The 20,029-nt window shown below is 39.2% G+C and overlaps 1 protein-coding gene across 9 annotated transcripts in view; it reads left to right on the forward strand.

Annotated features, from left to right (window-relative positions):
* The window catches only part of LOC100649328 (obscurin), a 37,261-nt gene that overhangs the window by 11,414 nt on the left and 5,818 nt on the right, over positions 1-20,029 (forward strand). For 2 of the 9 annotated variants that reach the window (XM_012308538.3, XM_020863077.2), the window contains 23 exons: positions 1,455-1,577; positions 1,637-1,807; positions 2,865-2,946; positions 3,034-3,129; positions 6,289-6,381; positions 8,263-8,427; positions 8,521-8,658; positions 8,963-9,491; positions 9,714-9,917; positions 10,156-10,194; positions 10,962-11,207; positions 11,289-11,430; positions 11,517-11,908; positions 12,104-13,008; positions 13,129-13,708; positions 14,355-14,507; positions 15,053-15,157; positions 15,706-16,596; positions 17,297-17,699; positions 18,165-18,348; positions 18,423-18,723; positions 18,847-19,425; positions 19,583-20,007. In XM_012308538.3, coding sequence (XP_012163928.2) covers positions 1,455-1,577; positions 1,637-1,807; positions 2,865-2,946; positions 3,034-3,129; positions 6,289-6,381; positions 8,263-8,427; positions 8,521-8,658; positions 8,963-9,491; positions 9,714-9,917; positions 10,156-10,194; positions 10,962-11,207; positions 11,289-11,430; positions 11,517-11,908; positions 12,104-13,008; positions 13,129-13,708; positions 14,355-14,507; positions 15,053-15,157; positions 15,706-16,596; positions 17,297-17,699; positions 18,165-18,348; positions 18,423-18,723; positions 18,847-19,425; positions 19,583-20,007 — 6,946 coding nt within the window. The remainder of the gene's footprint in view (positions 1-1,454; positions 1,578-1,636; positions 1,808-2,864; positions 2,947-3,033; positions 3,130-6,288; positions 6,382-8,262; positions 8,428-8,520; positions 8,659-8,962; positions 9,492-9,713; positions 9,918-10,155; positions 10,195-10,961; positions 11,208-11,288; positions 11,431-11,516; positions 11,909-12,103; positions 13,009-13,128; positions 13,709-14,354; positions 14,508-15,052; positions 15,158-15,705; positions 16,597-17,296; positions 17,700-18,164; positions 18,349-18,422; positions 18,724-18,846; positions 19,426-19,582; positions 20,008-20,029) is intronic. The other 7 variants (XM_020863075.2, XM_020863076.2, XM_048405858.1 and 4 more) reach the window with 7 other exon arrangements.

Raw genomic sequence — 20,029 nt, forward strand, 5'->3', positions numbered from 1 at the left:
CTGTCAGCCAGGATAGATTCGTGCGACGTGCTTATAAATTATTGGTTAAAAAGGTGTGATCAGTTTGAAAAATACGTAACGTTATATCGTTGACCTAATCTCAAGGATGTTCTATTCAACGAGAACACGAGCATTCGCTTGTCGTGCCACTAATAGCTGTCAGGTTTAAGAAAATACACCATCGATTTGACGTTAAATATTGCATCAAAATAAATTCCAATTGCATAATGCATAACGCCTGGCTCCACTTGACTGTCAGAAACGCTTGATTCCAACGAAGGCGAAATACCAGCCAGTTCTGAAAATAGGTTCGCGCAAAGGTGAGGTTCAAGCGGAAAGTTTGATTTGCCACTTTGGCATCGGCCTCGTTCAATGGATCGCGAATTATTTACTATCTACTACATCTACCTGGCGACGTAAATCGCTTCAGTTGTATCGTTTTGTGAATTTTCCTGCACTTTATAAAATAATAAACCAAACGTCTGCTTCAAGGAGATCGAATCGACTCAGGGCTCGCTGAAGAGTTCTCCCTGTCCAATGTTAGCTACCAATTTTCTTAACATTCACTACTAGTTTTCAAAATATCGAGGAAAATACATTCTTCGTTCCTTAAAAGTAGATATGGCTGAAATTTTTTTTGGAAAACTGCTTTCTGTAAAAGTTTCGTGAAAATTAATGATTGACAGTTGTAAAAAATTCATTATCAGATATTATTGTGTAGATGTAAGATTAGATAAATTAAGGGGTACATTTTGTGCGACAAACAGAAACGTTTGGAAGACTTCCTTATTCCTGCGATGGAAATAGAGGAAGATGCGATTAATTAGAGGAAACTTTGCACAGATCAAAATATACTTCGTTATGTATTATAAAGAATAGCTAGATGTTAGAAATGTGTGGGTGTTGGAAAGTTAAATTTAAGTTTAATGACTAAGGCGACAGGCCTCTCTGTATGCGTATTCGTCGTTCATTCAGCGGAACGCAAAATTTGTTGGCGGCCTGTTCTATCCATTAAGCCTTGAATTTATCAGTACCATTTAAAGCGAACCGATTATACTACCAACGATGAAAATATGTTTGGTCTAAATTTACCTCGAATTCTTGCGAATTAATCGAATGCATATGACATTAAATTTGTTCTTTATTAGAAGTAATTAGAATATTGCGATATCAAAAAGCAAAAATATATGAACAGCATAAACTTGACGTGTCTGGCATAAAATTATACATCATAGAAAATATCTATTAGATGAAGAATGTCCAACTATACTACATTTGGATATCCTTTATTTAGTCGTTTTTTACATTGGAAAACGCAGCCAACTAATTTCTAAATTCACCGATAAACGGTCGGTAACATATCTTAACTTCTAAATTTAGAGATTTATATTATACCTTAGTATATTAAGAAAGTATACAGGATTATGTTCTAAGTAAAGAATTCGTTTCTACAGAGTATATGTTCGTACAGCAGACTCAAGGGAAGGATGGCTGCCCATGTCCATCTTGATGCAAACGGCCCTCAGCGAGGACTCAGCACTTGGACATCGGCCGGAAGACTCTCAATATCGACGAGAGTAAGTAATTCTTTCCTCTCTAACAATAACCTTTGTATATCAATGATCGATTTCTCTAGAGCTGTAGTGAAAGAACTGGTGGAAACCGAGGAAGAATTTGGCAGGGATCTTCAACAGGTCGTTGAACGTTACTTGAAACCCCTCGATAATCCGGATGTTCCACGGATCGTACGCGACAACAAAGATATCATCTTCACAAATCTGAAGCAGATTGCCGACTTCCACAATACGTACGTATACTCGATGAACCAGGTTGGCCAAGGGGAGAAATTCACTGCGACACAATCGAATTGAACAGTCGTTACAAAGGCCCCACACGAGACACGATCTTTCTCTACAAATTCCATTTGATACATCAGGCTCGTTTTACGTTGCTTTGTTGTTATTTGAGCCGACACAAGTGTTATTCGAGTGTCTACTCGCAAACTATGGCGACAACTCACGACAGATGTTCTTCATTAGAATCAAAGCGAAAAGAAACACATGCACACACAAGACACGTCACGCATGCTCGTCATTAAATCGACATCAAAGACATTATTCTCTCTTTAGCGAAACGATGTGTGAGCAACGTAAGTCTGATAACGATGTGCATACTTTGTGTGATCGTGTGTTTCGTGGCAGTTAATCTTATTGTATGTTTAATTCAGCAAGGTATTGCTTTTTCAAAAGTTTTGAGCACCCTCCTGTCATCGTTTTATGAGCACGCTTCGATTGACCCTGCCAGTGTCAATTCATTCTTCCAAAAGTATATTTCGTTATAAGAATGTGTATTATCATTGAAACACACGGTATATTACTTGAATCAACTTCTCAGTAGAGTGCGTCGTTCATAGTCGGACGATATAAGGAGAGTGATTTCACGCGTAATATTTGCGTCGAGTCCGACGTTTCAGTAGAGTACCTCGTGCATAGTCAGACATTATAAGGAAGAATGATTTCACTGAACGGCCGTCTCTAATCATAGCGTTTCTCGTTAAAGAAAATTCGATTCTTATCCCTACTAGCCCAACTAGAAAATAAAATATGTATTAATTCACTCGTGCCCCGCCCCAATATTAATTAATCATCATTTCACGACCTCCCACTGGACGTAACTTATCGTGGATTAATCTCAGCATAGAAGAAACTATATTAGCCTAATTAAATCATGGAGGATTAATGGACGTACCTTAATGTTGTTGCACCCTATATGTCGCACTGAAAAAAGAAGCCAAGAAGGGCGCAGCCTTCAGCACGTAGGCATGGTGTGTTTTTAGCGTGAAAATTAATCGGTACCTTACTTAGATCGTTCGGCAGGGTGTTGATCGAGGGTGTTAAGTATTATGCGGATCAGCCACGTATGCTGGGGAAGACTTTTCTGCGATTGGTAAGTTTGAAAATTTTGCTCAAGTATATCTTAATATGCTGTAAAGACTTTTATCAAATTTGATGTTTAAATTATTCGTGGCTTCAGGAAAGGGATTTCGACAAACATGTGGCTTACTGCAGAGACGAACCGGCGGCCCAAGAGTTCCTTCAGATGAACGACGCGGTACGAGATTACTTTGAGGTCAGTCATTTAATTATAGATTCAGTAAAATATCTCTATAATCTGTTGATAAAAGAAACTCGATTATTAAATACGATTCAGTGACGCGATTATTGTTAACTCAAGAGCAGAAATTACGAATAACAGGCGTGTAAAATGGACTTATCCTACTCATAGTAGAGAGCCGGATGGTAAGAGAGATTTCTGTTCATCGACATCGTAGTTTGGCGTCGCGACGCCAACGTCGATAATAACGTTTGCTCCAAATATAATTCGGTTATGACAATTTTACTGACATGTTCTATAGATAGTTCTACGCCTTTTGATAATTTAAGATTACTCTCCATAAGTAAGAACGTAAACTCCTACTATTTATAAAACATCGTCGCGCTGCTCTTTTCACCTTTCATACTTTATTTATCATTTTCCTCTTTTTTTTTTTAAAGAAAAAGAATTATTTTTTTATAGACCATCTTTGACATAATAAAGGACAACGTAATCGAACTGAGGATCAGAGTTCAAGGATTTTCCATGACTGAAGCACGCGTTTGCATGAATCGAAGAAAATTTCGCAATTACATAACGAGCGGGGGTAAGCGGGCGTCTATCCAGCCCTCGAAATAGCTTGGTTTATTCTTAACGGACGGAACATCTTTCGCTCCTCTTACTTATGCACGATAGACTCGCGGCGAGACGCGTGCCACGAAAAGAAAAGGAAGAAAGTGGCCACGTTATCGGCTGACGGCGTCACCGTTGCTGTCATTACGCGATGACAGCAGCCAGCGTAATCTCTGCTCGACGAAAAAACGAATCGCACGACTCGAGTGTCTCAGCTGTACGTCGTCGATCCAATGGATCTTCGAATTGTACTGTATTCTTGTTTCAAAATTTATTAGCATGCCTTTACATTCCTTCTTTTCTTTCTATTTAGATTTCATTTTAATTATACCTATAGAAATATGAAATTATGTAAACAAATATCCGCAGTCCAGATAAAAATGTTTATGAGAGCGAACTTTGACTCCCGATTCGAATTTTAGAACATCGAAAGCTCAATGATTAGCAACAGAAGAAAGTTTTCGTTTCGAAATTAATAAAAGAGCGATGATCCAACACGCAAACTTAGGTGGTACACTAAGCATAGTGTATTAGAATATTTTATTATTTCAAGTATGCTGCTCGCTTTTTTCTCGTGATTCGCCCCGTTATTTCTAGAACTTGACTCAAGACCACCGCGAGATTTTCACACGATATAGCTGTCGTGTATGAATATCATTTAATGACCCGAAATTAAAATTAGATTGCACGATATTACCTTGCCGAACGTGTCCGATTTCAAAGTGAAACATCTTAAGTGCATTAGGGTTTCTCGTAGCTTACTTGTACTTACAACACTCGAACTTGTCCACAAGTTTCTCTTTCTGATTTGATTTACCTTTATTACCATCCTAGAAGATATGTTTGAGAAATAAGCAATTATATGTTCATTTGATTCAGTTTAGGACTAAAACACTCGATGACAAAAGTTTTTCCACTCCGTTCATTTATTTTCATTCTCTGAATTTACCCTTTGATTTTTTAATTTACTATACGAATATGTTCTTCGCAGTATCCAATCATCACAGTGGTAGAAGATTATAATCTTAAATTAGCAAATTCTTTTAATGAGAAGAAAAACAGAAGAGGTTTCTACACATTGAAACATACGTATGCAAGATTGTTTACAGAATTTATAAATAGTAAAACAATGCGTATAACTTAAATCGAGATATACCATTTTTATACTGCACGCAATAGGTGTACGTTCTAAGGACACCGTGGATTTTCCAATTCTGTTTCTTCAAAAACGAAAGGTCGTACAAAGAAATGCATTCCACTTTTCCAATTTAATCTTTCAAAAAGAATTATTCTATGCCAACATCGTTCACTAAACGTCTCTTCCACGCATCAAAAAATCAAGTTGAATCTTCAGAATTCCACGCACAAGTCAATTACGTCAAAAGCAAAGAAGATTCTCTGTATTCTTCCTAGTTTCTGGAAGAAGATCAGAATAGTGCGTGTGAAGCAAAAGTTCTCGACGATCTATAGAACTGTTCACGTTGTTTTTGTGCGTGGTCAGTCCACGAGTTCGTCCGGTGCGGCGTCTAAGTATAGCCGTGGCTGTATTGGTCTCCCGACTAATGTTTTTCGGTAACCACCGACTGTGGATCCCCCTCGAGGAAGAGGATCGGTGGAAGAGCAGAGACCTGGTCCAGTCTGCGACCAGCCACGGTGTCCTCTTCGAACCAACGACTCGAAACACGAACAACGGTGTTTACCTCCCTTGACCTTCGTTAAGGTGCGTCAGCCCTTCCACCGTCCCTCTACAATTTTTTTCAACGTGGACCTTGCAACTTCTTGGTTGGTGAACCACTTTCGTTCGAATACTTACGATTCTATAGGAATTTTATTCTTTGGTGAACAAGATTTTTTATCATTTTTATAGACAAGGTCTTTCCGATTCCTTGAAATATTTCGTGCCTTCAAGATGATTTTTGAAATTGCTTCGTCTTTTCTTGTAAATGCTACGATACTGTGAAGATCCCCATATAGACATTTTGTTACGAAATTCGTTTAATTTAATCGATACAGTGTCAGTGATACATGTGACAGATGATTTACTTGGAATTTTCGATAGTAGGAGACACGTAAGTTATGGAGTTTCGAATAGAGTAGTAAAGTTGCGTGATAACCATCAATAAATTATTAATTAAAAATATTGCTCACCTTGGTGGATGATATATAACTCCTATATCGCTAGATTTGCCTAATCTGATCGATAGGAAATATAGTAGTTGCGTGGAAAATCCAGTCGCATCCAAAAATACGCGTCTCTTCATCCTGGTGTCGAATTACGGCGTCGAACAATTCGGTATTCTACGATGAGAAACTACAATCGTCAATTTTCGATCGATCTCTTATCTTCTCTCTGCTCCACGACGAACGATCTTGAACGAATGATATTTTCAAATTTGGAAAAAATAATATTTTCAACCCTTCACGCCGATGTTTAAGAATCTTGAACGTTTTGAACTTTTTAACGTGTTCAAAATATACAAAAATCTTAGGACAATACGTTTTGCGCAACATCTTATTTAAAACGACGTAGAATAATGTTTGGAAAAATGTAATTATTTACAGGAGCTGAGCCAGACTCTTCGTGACGACAAAAGCCTATCGGAACACTTGAAACTTCCGATACAACGCATAAACGACTACCAGCTCCTGCTCAAGGTAACGTTGCTCTTTAACCCGCTTTTTCACCCATTCTTTACGAAATCTCGCGCTGAATGGCGGAAGATTGTTAACGCGGATCCAGATCGAAAATACATTTCAAGGGTGTTATGACAGAAATACAGCATGGCTAGTGTATCTTTTGAAAGCATTCCAGCAGTTTTGCACGAACTTGCACCCGCATCGCTGATTTTCGTATAAAGTTCTCGCTGAAATCCGATAGGACACTCGATGCGTAAGCTCGAATGTATCGATGTCCCTATTCGCATGATATCGTTTCGAACATAGTTCAAACACTTAAACGTATTTAAACGCGTTTATTAGACGCTCGGCGATAAATTCGACGCTTTCGATAAACTGTCGGGACAATGAAAAATAGCGAAAAACGTTCGTTATACGTTCGTATAGTGTCGTTTTCTATTTTCTCCGTTTTGTTGTAATAGCAGAGAAGAAAGTGAATCACCGAATTCCTACGTCGTGTTTCTAGTTTCTCTTTTATTTCATACGCGTATTTCTTGGTTCTATTTTCACTGGAATAAGAAATTGAGAGAGATAGAGAGAGAGAGAGGAAAACTTTTGTATTACCTCGATATCTATAAACGGAAAAATCGACCTACTGGTGACACGACGAGACACGACGACCTGTAGAATCCGCACGTGACCTATATCCGCGTCGAAATTTCAATCTGTCAGATAAAATTAGCTCGGCGCTAAAATACTTCCCGATTCGCCTTGAAAATGCATTCCAAACGAATAATTATTATTTCAGACGCTCCTTCTTCAAAAATTTGAATGCCATCTCCGTAAAATAATAGGAAAACGAAAGAAAATAATTAAACTCGGTGGGCAACTTTGATCGAGAGGATCGCGTGAAATGGCACGGAAGAATAGATTGCACGTGATCGATAACGATCGTGTTATTGCTCATACATATAATCTTGGTTTGTTACCTTAAACCTTTGGCTTAAGCCACAAATTGGTCTGGGCCGGTTGCCCGGAACATAAAGGCGACGAGAGGCGCTGAGGACGTAACGCGACTGAGTTAAACTATTTTTCAAATATCTTCAAACCTGTTCGAGATAGTTCAATGCAGCTTGAAACTTCGTCCGTGGTATTTGTGAGAAGGTAATTCGAACGATTCTATCCGAAATGATCGGAGAATTATTTTGCAAAGATAAAATGTATGAAGAACACTCTATTTTCATGTTATGTAGTGGCTTACGAAAATACTTGGACAGTTACCATGAACAATTTTATGCTTATATCGTATGTGTTATGCGGAATATTTTGGAATATTTTATGCGAAATAATTTGAGATTAACTGTAGCTGTAACGAGACTGTCATACTCGATCAACGCACATAGTATATTCATAAAGGATTTCTACAATTGTTGGAACATTTGGTAAGCTACCGTATCCGTTCACGTCTGCGCTCGAGATCTGTCGAATATTCGATCGACCTGAATGGCATCGTTTCACTTCCATGATACGGTATGCTTGGATATAGATCAAGGGAAGTCACAAAGTTCGTCGTGGTATAGTTGCAATGCCGCAACAGAACGTTTCGTCGTGGTGTTGGAACGAGTGGGCGCAGTACGGATTTAGCGAGCTAAAAACGGGTCATCTTCACGACGTGTTATCTTTCCCGCCGCCTCTCTGTCATAGAAAAACCGCACGCGAGATCTATTGAACTGAACAAATGAAAAATTAGTTCTCAATCGCTCGTGAACTCAATACTATTAATTTCAGTTTGAAACCATGATGTATTTTCGACTCACTTTGCAAATATTTTGATTGGAAAAATTGCAACTGATGAATAGCATCTGTTTTATATTCGAAAATTTCCAACAGATTTCTGTACCATTTAAATGATGTTTGCAGGAGCTGGTGAAGTATTCGACCCGACTAGGCGAAAATTGCGACGACCTCCAAAAGGCCTTGGAGTTGATGCTAGGTATCCCTCATAGGGCGACAGACAATAAGTTCATAAGCAATATCGAGGGGTATAAAGGAAATATTCACAAACTTGGCCGATTACTCACACACGTCAGTATATTTCAAGTGGACTCTTATTGATCGTGATCATATTAGAGTATATACTTTGATAAATTGCTATAACATGTGATGTGCAATTGACAGGAGTGGTACACTGTGATTGACAAGGACGGTAAGAGCAAGGAAAGGTATCTGTTCCTCTTTAAGGCTCGCATACTCGTCTGCAAAGTCAGACGAATATCGGAAGACAGATCGGTTTTCGTCCTCAAAGATATTATTCGAGTGAGTATTCACACTTAATAATCTTCCTTAATCAGAAACTTCAATGATTATGAAATTACAAGTTATTAAAGATAAATCATAACTTGTAAGTATAAATATATATAATAGAATTATTTTTGATGGAAAATAAATAACATGTAAAAAAAATAGAGTAAAATCCCTAGAGTAAAGAAGTTATTGTAATCATTATGGTCTCTATAAAGAAATTATACCGCGGCTAGGGTAATTAACGATAAGACTAATTATGATAAAGAATCATCCATTATTCTATTTATCTACTTCTATCATCTAATGTCAATCTCAGCTACCGGAAGTAGAGTTGAAGGACCATCCAGGTGATATACGGTCTTTCGAACTACACAATCCAGCGAGCTCGGCCTACCCCATTACGTTAGTAGCCCATAAGGATCTAGTGAAGGCCTACTGGCTGAAAGAAATTCGACAGTACGCGAGTGACGTGGTGGCACTCGCTGAACACGCTGCAGATGACTTACAACTGACGGAAGTGCCAGAAATCAAGGAGGAAATTAAAGCAAACCCAGGTAGTCCTCAAAAGGCAACAGCAAACCCAGGACCAAACCCTTCAGAGGCTAATCCAGGACCAAAACCTTCAGAGGCTAATCCAGGACCAAAACCTTCAGAAGCTAATCCAGGACCAAAGAAGGCGGAAGCAAACCCAGGACCAGAGAAAGCAAATCCGGGACCAAATCCCGACGAAAAGAAGAAAGACAATCCAGGAAATCCGGAGAAAGCTAAAGTTGAGGAAGAAGGTGCAGACATGTCTCGAAGATATTCTTCCAGTCGATACAGCAGCTCTTCGAAAGTTGTCGAAGGTAAAGAACGAGTAGTTTTATTAGATTCATCGAGGATTTTTTGTTTCTTTAAAAAGAACGGAATAGTTTTAATGAATTGTTTTAAGTAAAATTTCTATCAATTCACACATAAGAGTTTAAACATACAAGGAAAATCTAACTTCAGAAGATCCTAAGCAACTTAACAATTGAAGCGATTCCTTTGGATTGATAATTAATAGTTGTTTGTATTTACCTATGAAGAGTATTCTTCAGTATCCAGTAGCCAGAGTGCGGCATACATGGAATCATCCATGAGCAGTGCAGTAAGGATGGAGGCGAGCTCCAGTACTTACCAAGCTGGTGGCAGTGCGGTAGAAACCAGGTCGGACACCAAAAAGATCGAGAGTGGTGGTGGAATAGGAAAACCTGCGTTTGTCAAGACTCTCGAGGGATCCAACGTTGAACGTAAGTGATCAGATGTGAAAGTAGATATAGTTGAGATATAGTTAGGAGATATAGAGTAGTTCGTAACTAAAAAATAAATAACATATAAAGGCTTCAATAATATGTATAATCGGTACTAGATTTTAAAAATTCACTGGAATATGGTCTATAGATTATCAATGGAGAATGAAAGTATGTGATTACAAGTAAAGGAAGTTTGCTCGGACGGATGACATAAGATCCATTTTTACTGTTCTAGCGATACCAGAAAATAACGTGGAATTGATACACGCCGTAGGTAAAGTGACACAGAATTTGACTACTTTCTGATCATCCACTGTATTGCACATTTTTTCTATCAATCTTCTGTCATACTGTATCAAGAATAGTTTCTACTTTGTTCTTCTTCTTGTATTTTTTCTTCTAGCCAGCTGAGTAAAATTGCTTCAACACATTCCACTAGGCGGTTGGTCAAGCTTCAAATTAATCCTAGATGTTGTCTATCATTCACGAAAATACATCACAGACTCACGTTACATTTCACACTTTCATATTTTCCTTTTTTTATATCTTAGAACACTGGCACACTTGACGATTTAACACGATCTGCTTTATTGTCTACATTTTTCAAATAGCTGTTCTTTCTGTGGTTGCTGTATTATCTTCTTTTTTATACGTATTTTATTTTATATAGAAATTTTTTTATATAGGAAAAGCACATTACACACGCAACACGCTTCCGATCATCGGCCAGACAAAATGAAGTATAAATACAAAAATTTGTAAAGTACTAAACATTTGTGAGATATTCGATACATCCATTTTGTAAATTTTATAGTGGCCTCCTTCCTCCGTTCTTGCATATGAACGCAACAAGAATTACTTCAGTTCTAGACACTGTTATATCCGATGGGAACCCCCTACAATTCTTTTGTATAAAGATCAAGTATTTTTGACTTTACCATATTGTATATAAATTTTTCAACTAGATGTATGATAACAATTTGCCTTGTGTTTCATTCATCAATACTTTTTAACAATTTCATGAATCATTGTTTTACATAGCTGGAGAAACGACTTCCTTCGAGTGCACTCTATTGCACACCGATGCAACAACAAGAGTGCAATGGCTAAAGGACAACAAACCATTAGATGATAGATTGGCAGATCGTCTAACAGCCTCTGCGACTGGAAAAACCTTCAAACTTCAACTTCAGAACGTTCTCGAGTCGGATTCTGGCATTTACATCGCTAGAGCTATGAACAGTGAAGGCCAGGCTACTTGCACCGCTCAACTTATTGTACAAAAACGTACGTTTATGACATTTACATGCTATGATAGATAAAGTACCATGTAAAAATTAAAAATTGTATTTTTTTTATTAATTTTAGTGACCCCTGAAGAGAAAAAAGCAAGAGCAGAAGCTAATGCACCAATCTTCTTGGTGCGATTAAAGGACACGGAACTCTTGGAAAATACTTATCTGCGTTTCATGGTGAAAGTGAAAGGAGATCCTAATCCTGAGATGAAATTGTAAGCTATACTTTGTCAGTTGTAAACAAAGAATGATATTCGAAGAATGTGTTTAGTTTATGTCTTTTAATTTGTTTTTAATACAGCTTCAAAGACGATGTTTTAATCGATGTGAATCATCCACGTGTAAAGATCGTCACCGAACAGGCGGACAAAGGTTTCTACGAGTTAGTAATCGCAGACGTCCAAAAGCAAGACGCTGGCAAATATTCATGCACCGCGAAGAATCGATTTGGAGAAGCTTCCTGCGAGGCGACTGTAACTGTATCGGATGAAAAAATGTTATACCTTCCTGAAGACTTCCTCGAACCTGGCATGGAACCCCAGTTCACCTGGTTACGCGATGGAAAGCCTTTCGACCCAGAAGAACGCTTCAAAGTGCTGTTTAAGGACAACGAAGACACCTTGGCTTTAGTATTCCAGCATGTCAAACCTGAGGATGCTGGTCTTTACACTTGCGTTGCACAAACCAGTACAGGTAATAATCCATTTTTTAATAATTTCATAGGTTTTTTAGACTCTAAATGTCCATGTTGTATGACACGACCACGACATGATCTTCAAGTGACCAGCCATGCTCCAAAAAATATCTTCAGAAGCCTATAGATGTCATAATAATAATAATATATATGTAGATGATCTGATGTATTAATTTAAAAAACTCAAAACCCAGGTAACATTAGCTGCAGCGCAGAACTAACGGTGCAAGGCGCGGTAAACCAGCTATTGAAAGATCCAGAAAAGCCAAAACTGTGTTCAGAAGCCAGGCATTCGGAAGTAAGTGCCGGCGGATCTGCCATGTTGGAACTACAAATCAGAGGATATCCAAAACCAGACATCAAATGGAGCAAAAATGGAGAGGAAATCGTTGCTGGTGGAAGATACAAGTACCTTTGGGAGGATGAAGAATCTATGTCCTTGGTGATCAAGAACGTCACTGCCAAGGATGCAGGCACCTACACCATCAAAGCAAAGAACGAATTGGGCGAAGATACCACTCAGATCGAGCTGATCGTGAAATCTGCGCCAAAAATCACGAAAAAGCAAGCTGACATGTCTGTGATCATCAACGAAACGTTGACGATGCTCGTGCAAATCGAAGCCACGCCGGCACCAGAAGTTAAATGGTACAAAGATGGCCAAGAACTACGGGAAGACAGTCGTATAAGTATCATTAAAGAAGGCAACGAAACTTATAAATTAACAATAAAAAACGCTCGTTTGGACGATACTGGTTCCTACTCGATTGTTGCACGAAATGAAGTTAATCAGACGACAGAGATTTGGAAGCTGAAAGTATTAAGTCCACCAAAGATCACGAAAGGATTAGGTGAACCACAAATTTTAGATCAAAAAGGCACTCTTACTTTGTCCATAGACGTGGACTCACTGATGCCACCTAATATTAAATGGTACAGAGATGGAGAACTGCTTGTTGAAGACAGTCGCATAAAAATGATTCAGCAGGGCAAGACATTCATTCTAAAGATCACTGGTATAGTAAGCGAGGACGCAGGAGATTACAAGGCGGAAATCTTCTCCGATCATGGAACTGTCACTGATGAAACTGTGATCCAGGTGAATAGAACAGCGTCGTTTTTAAATGACATTAACTACTTTTTAAATAAGAGAAGATTACTATTTTTCATACTTAATTTACGACGCTTAGAATAATCACGATCATTTCTCGTTTTCCAGGTGAATGGTCTTCCACGATTCAAAACGAAAATGTACGACGTCACAGTCAACGAAGGAACGAAGAACATCGAGTTCAAGGTAGAAATCGGTGGATGCCCAAAACCGAGCGTCCATTGGTATATTGGCGACATGGAGATCACAGAAAAGAAAAAAGATTATGTTCGCACGGAGGAAGGCAATTTCGTCAAGTTAATCATGTCCGAGGTTAAGGCTGAGATGAAAGGAACGTACACTTGCAAATTGAAGAACGAATTTGGAGAAGTCAAAAGCAGCTCTACGTTAATCGTGAACACCAGACCGAAATTGTTGAAGAAGCTCGTCGACCAAAGAATCAACGAAGGCGATACATTGAAACTGATCTTCGAAGTATCCGGTACGCCAGATCCCGAGGTGAAATGGTACAAAGATGGCAAGGAGGTTTCAACGGACGCGAGAATTAAAATTACGAGGGACAGCAAGCGACAGGAAAACTACGATCTGACGGTGACTTTAGTGAAAGGTTCAGACGCAGGCATCTACGAGGTTCGAGCAGAAAACGAGCTAGGCTACGTGACTAGCAAGAGCAAAGTTATGATATTGAGTAAGAATCCAAACAGCTTTTCATATTCTATAAATAAAATAGGGTTCGATTGTTGCGCTGCTCCGTCGTTCCTGTTCTTTATTCGTTATTAAAGAAAAAGATTCAAAAAGATGAACGGCAAGTTCGATCTTATTGACGTTAGAATTTTCCAGAATTAACAGAATTGACGGGGCAGCTCATCAAACGCCACGCGTACCCCTATACATTTTTCATTTTTGAGAAACTTGCCAGCGAATCGTCGTGCGTTCGATTTTCCCCACGTTCAGTAAGTACTTAAGGAAAGGTACGGTTTCATGTTCAGTTTATTGTTCATACCGATGTGACGAGCATAATCTCTAAAACGCAGAGAGAATAATCTCGCGTCACGAATCCGACGCTGACATGAACCTTTTGTTCGTACCTTTATCCTCTTGTTTCTGCCCCCTTATACATGTATCTCACGTTTTCCGTGTTTTCTGTTGTTTTTTCTTCTGATAAAACCAAAAAAATCATTCTTACGATGTATTTGTATGTACACCTGTACTACTGTCACTATCATACGTTGCCTATTCTGTTTCAAACGTTTGTAACGAATCTTCATAGAGTTCATCTATGTCCCCTATCACATTGTGTTCTGAAAAAGTCCCAAAATGTATGAATTCTATAGCAAAAACAGAAGAAAGCGTGGAGGAAAAAACGGAAATGAAGAAGGAGACCGTCGAAAAGATCAGCGTCGAGGAAGAGGAAACGAAAGCACAGAAAGTCGAGGAGGAGGAGATTGAAACGAAGAAGGAACGCGCGGAGGAATCCGGATCGGAAGGTAATCAAAACGATCGTCGAAACGAAACGATAACAAACGATCGTCGATAACACTGTAACAACGAGTGTAACAGGGAAAGAATATTTTATATAGTCAGCCTGCTATTGAAACGCTTGAAAGCTCTAAAAATCTGTCTTCTGCGATCAACGCGATGTCGCAAGATTTTGGTAAGACTTTTGAAACGTTCCAAGAGAACGTGTCGCGTTTTTAGCCGTTCTTTTTCCTTTTTCAATCTATTCAAGGGAGTAGAAAGATAAAAATAGTGCGTTTTGTGTTTGAGTATACATTTAAGACGCAAAGCAAGCGAGCTTCGTTATATCCTCTTTTTTCTGTTAACATCATACATGTATATAATTTTTTTTTCCTTTTTCTAATCCATCGAAATCCTTGCGATAGGAGCTTAATTTTGTATCGCTGACACGATCGAAAGGCAAGATATAAAAAGATACGAATAGCCTTGCCGATATGCTAATTGATGTTAAAACGATGGCTGATTAATCGTAGACGTAGAATCGTAGCCCAAAAAACATGTCTGATAAATTCAGGTCGAGTGAAACTGGAGAAACAAAGCGTCCAAGTAATACGGGGCCAGGGTGAAACGATCACGATCTCCGTGGCCTCCACGACGACCCACGAAGCTATACTCACAGGTAAATTTCGCACACGCTGAACAACTACTCGCTATTTACATTCATGTAACCATCGTCGTAAACGGGAACTTTGTGATTGACTTAATTGAGAAAACAATTAAAACAAAAACTACGATACTAAGTAAAAATTATTTTGACGAACTTAATCTTCTGCAGCTTCTAAACGATTCATATAAACATATTGAGAAGCGAAGATTCTATTTCAAATCCTATGTACTATAAGAATATCCAAAGAAAAGATGTAGCTTGAATATTTACCATTTTCGCTTACTACAAAAATTTCTATAAAATCGATAAGCGATTCAATTTCGAATAAAATCTTCCACGTCAGTCACAAAATCCGTGATCACGAGAGCATACAATAACGCCACACCGACCAGAGATTTCACGAGCCTCGATCAAAGTGAAACTGCTTTCGAGTGGCTATAGCTCCTCTACAGATCAGAGGAGACAGATCGTCGCGAAAGTCGTCGAGTAGCACGGATCGTCTCTGCTCTCTAGTAGGTAGTAGTCAAAAGAGCTGTTGTGACCAGTCCAAGCGTTCACAGGTCCCGACGAGAGCCACACGATCAGCAAGATGACCGCGACAAAGGTCGAGTGCCAGGAAACGAACACGGACGGTCCTGGCGTCGAAGAGATTGCCACCTATAGCTACAGCGTGCAAGAAGAATCCGTCCAGAAACCACAGAACGGCGTGTTAATCGAGGAATTCTCGGAGAACAGCGAGGATAACAGATCGAGACTTCAGGTAAACCGTGGTGTGTCGATCGTTTCTGTTTCGGACGACGAATCGACTCTGAAGGCGATTTCAAGAGACGTCAGCACCGAGGACGTGATGCAGTGCGCTGAATTATCCGAAGACGTGAAGTTGACGAATGGATCCTACGAAGAGTTCAATGGCAACGGCCGTCTGCCTGACGAAAAGGTCCTAGACGACGCGAAACCTTACAGAGCTTCTTTAATCACGGAAACCATCATGGAGGAACGGTCCCTGGAAGAGTTGCCATCGGAGAAATTGACGCAGGAAAACGTACAGCTACCTCGATCCGCTGTCCTTGAGAACGGTGGTTCTTTCAGGAAGATGTCTTCCGTGGAGCTAGAGCAACCACAGACTCCTACGATCGAGGAAAGCAAGTTAACGAAGCAAAAGATCGAACGAGTGAATTCGACCGCGGAGAAAGTTGTCGAGATGAACGTGGAAGAGCGTCGAGAATCTGTACAAAATGGACTTTCGAGACAAAGCTCGAAAATAGAGAGAATGGACTCGACGGAATCGAAGAAACTATTGGAAAGATCGGTATCAAGGGAAAGCGCGTCGAAGGCTGCTCAAAGCGGCGATGAAGAGGTCGACGAAGAGCTCGAAGCTCTTCTAGATCGCGTTAAACGGCAGCGCAGCGTTTTGGACGATATTCTTGAAAAAGAATCTTCCAGAGACTCAGGTACGACCGGATTGCTCCATCGGCTGCTCGAACGCATCCGTTTTGGCAGATCGACAGAGTCTAAGATCGAATATTCGCAGCGTTCTTCTGGCATCTTTTTTACACGCTTCCAGCATTGTTCCTGTGTTTTCCTTGTTTGTCTCTGTGTAATATCTCTTTCAAGCTTTGTGTTAATCATATCGAATCATCATATGTATGTTGCCTTTGCATGTTAACACCTGACGAAGCGCGTAACGAAGTTTAATCCTTCTCGAGAGTCATTTAATATTATTTTTTATTTTTTTATTTTACCGTTTATATTCTCTGTTGCACTAAAATTATGATACAAGAGGAAGCATTAAATTTTGTCGGCGCTTCTATACTCAGTCTAGACACTTACCGCTTATACAGTGCAAGAATAATCAGTCGAACTTGGCTGAAACTGGGTACTTTTCGTTTTCATCAAGGTAAGCAATTAGAAAAAGTACTAGACAATTTCAAATTATAAATATAATAAAATTAAATTAATTTAATTAATACAAAAAATTGTCTGGTATTTTAGATTTAAAAATGTATAAAATAACAATGCAGCACGTGGCGCAAGCGCAAGGACGCACTAGATGCACGGCAAAAACGAAAACGAACTTTTAGATCTGACCATCCAGAATCTAGTCTTCAATTGTTCATGAAAAGCATTCTAATCTTGATATTTCCCAATTAGCGCCTCCTCACATCATCGAAGCGACCCTCAGCGATAAAACGATCTACGAAACCCAGACGGTCGTGTTCAGTATCAGAGCGACGAGTTTGCCAAGGGCCGATGGAAAATGGTTCAAGAATGGGAAACCTCTTCGAAGCGGAGAGCGCATCAGAATCACCAGCGCTGGAGAACTTTTTACTTTGGAACTTCAAAAGGCCATTCTCGAAGACGAAGGAGTGTACACATGCACGTTCACGAACAAACTAGGCGAAGTTATGGTAGAAGGATATTTGACTGTTGAAACTGTGGATGAACTTCGAAGACCCAAGTTTACTGAACCTTTGAATGACGTGGATGTGGCCAAAGGAAAGACCGGACAGTTTAAGGCTACGTTCACTGCTGATCCTGCTCCTGACACAACATGGTATATTTCATCATTGATTTTTTAACAGTTTTTAGACTTTTGTATTGGTTCTTTAAATATTATCCGTGATTTGTTAGTATTCACAGTATTATTCATACTTTATTTATCAGTACTATTTGTAATACTACTTATTTTATCCCTATTTCCTTTGCTACTGCTTCACAATTTGGATATTGGGTACGTTATTGATTATAAGTCATAAATTATCCTTAGCGACACTATGTTAAATAATAAATTCAAAGGAAACATAACATAAATGCACTTTGTCGCAAAAAAATGAAATAAATATAGAAACATGAGTATTTATTTAGAAAATATTGTTACGAAATTTCAGACCTTTATGAGTACATGTAATGATATATTATAATGTTAGAAGCATGCAAGTCTTACTATTAGGACTTCATTACCATATTCCCTCAAATAGCTATATAACTTTTTATAAATTCATGTCGCTCGTTTAAAAAGGTACTTCAAGGGTGACGAAATCCCACAAGACGACATGCGACTAAAGTTCACCACGCAGAGCAAGCCAGCAAATGACAATCTAACCAGTACTACAGTCACTTTGAGCGTGCCAAAATGCTCGAATGAAGACACTGGAGAATACACGCTGAAACTGAAAAACAAATACGGCGAAGCTGAAGCTAGCGTTAGTATAAATTCAACATCATAAAGAAGACTCGCTTCAGCTGAAAATATAAAAATATTTGTTACTGTAATCAGGCTTTCTTACATCTCCTTCTGCATCCTGAAATTGAAGAATTGAAAGACGTTGTCGCGTCCGTTGGAGACTCATTTACATGGGAGGCCATCGTTAAAGGAAATCCAAAACCTGATATCACGTGGACCAAGGATGGTACAGTCCTGGAGAAAGGAGATAAATACGATTTCGAGGAGGATAGGAGGAACAACAAGTTCAAACTTATCATTAAAGACGTGGAAGTCGAAGACAAGGGAACTTATCATCTTACAGCTAAGAATTATCTGGGTGAAGCGACTGGACAAGCAACCCTAACTCCACACAGTGAGTATAAAAATTTATCTATGTAAATACTGTTGGTTACTGTTCTATGTTAACTGTTCGAAAAGATTATCTTCGTCATTGTGTTGTGAGAAAGAATTTTTAATTATACAATTCGATTTTCAGCCGAGCCACCAACCTTCCTTAAGGACTTGGCCAATGTAGAGTGCAAAGATCGCACAGATTTAGAACTGAAAGTTCGCGTAACCGGTGTCCCCAAGCCAAAGCTAACCTGGCTAAAAGATGGTGAAGTGATCAAAGAAGATGATCGACACATAATTACTACACACGTAGATGGCATCGTGGACAGCACTTATTCCATCGCGACATTTTCTATAGACGATGTTGGAAAGATCAAATGCCGGGCTACCAACGTCGATGGATGCGCGCAAACTGGTTGTAATTTGACGATGCAATTGATCTCCCCTAGCTTTATCCATCTTCTGCCTAAAACAAAAGAAGTGGACGAGGGTGATTGTCTGGAGCTTAAAGCGAAAATCGATGGTAGCCCTGTACCTGATGTAGGTTGGTATAAAGATGGAGAGAAGATCGTTCCTGATGAACACATGAAGATTGAGACACTTCCGGATGGCAGCACTAAATTGACGATCGATTGCGTGAAACCGACAGACTGTGGAGCTTATAAACTCGTGATGTCCAATTCTACTGGCGAACAATCTTCGTTATGTGCCGTGGCTATTAAACGTGAGTGACGTTTTACGATTAGGTGAAAAATCAAATTAGGGATTAATTCAAAGTTAAATAATTAAACTCATAATTAAATCTTTTGGAATTTCCTTTATATTAAATGTTGGTGAGGAAATGAAATTAGGAATGATAATAATAATAAATATAATTTCAGCTGCAAGAAGAAAGCCATCTTTCTCGAAACCATTAGAAGATGCCAAGGCTACCGTAGGACAACCACTGAAATTGGAAGCCCAAGTGGTTGCTTTCCCGAATCCACAAGTTCAATGGTTCAAAGACGGCATACCACTACGACAATCGAAAGAGATATACTTCATGAACGAACCCAACGGTATTATCGGTTTAAGGATCGACTATGTTCGTCCGGAAGACGCTGGCGTATACTCGATGACTGTCTCCAACTCGCTCGGTGAAATTACTGGCTCCGCCAAAGTAGAGATCGAAGAGAAAGAGAAACGACCAGAATTCATAACCACACTTCAACCATTGAATGTTGTGCAAGGTTTCCCGGCGAAAATGATAGTCAAACTTCTAGGCAAACCAACACCACAGCTTCAGTGGCTGAAGAACGGCGAAGAGGTTCGTAAATCATCATGAATTC

The sequence above is a fragment of the Bombus terrestris genome, chromosome 5 (assembly GCF_910591885.1).
Source record: "Bombus terrestris chromosome 5, iyBomTerr1.2, whole genome shotgun sequence".
In the NCBI taxonomy this organism is placed as follows: Eukaryota; Metazoa; Arthropoda; class Insecta; order Hymenoptera; family Apidae; genus Bombus; species Bombus terrestris.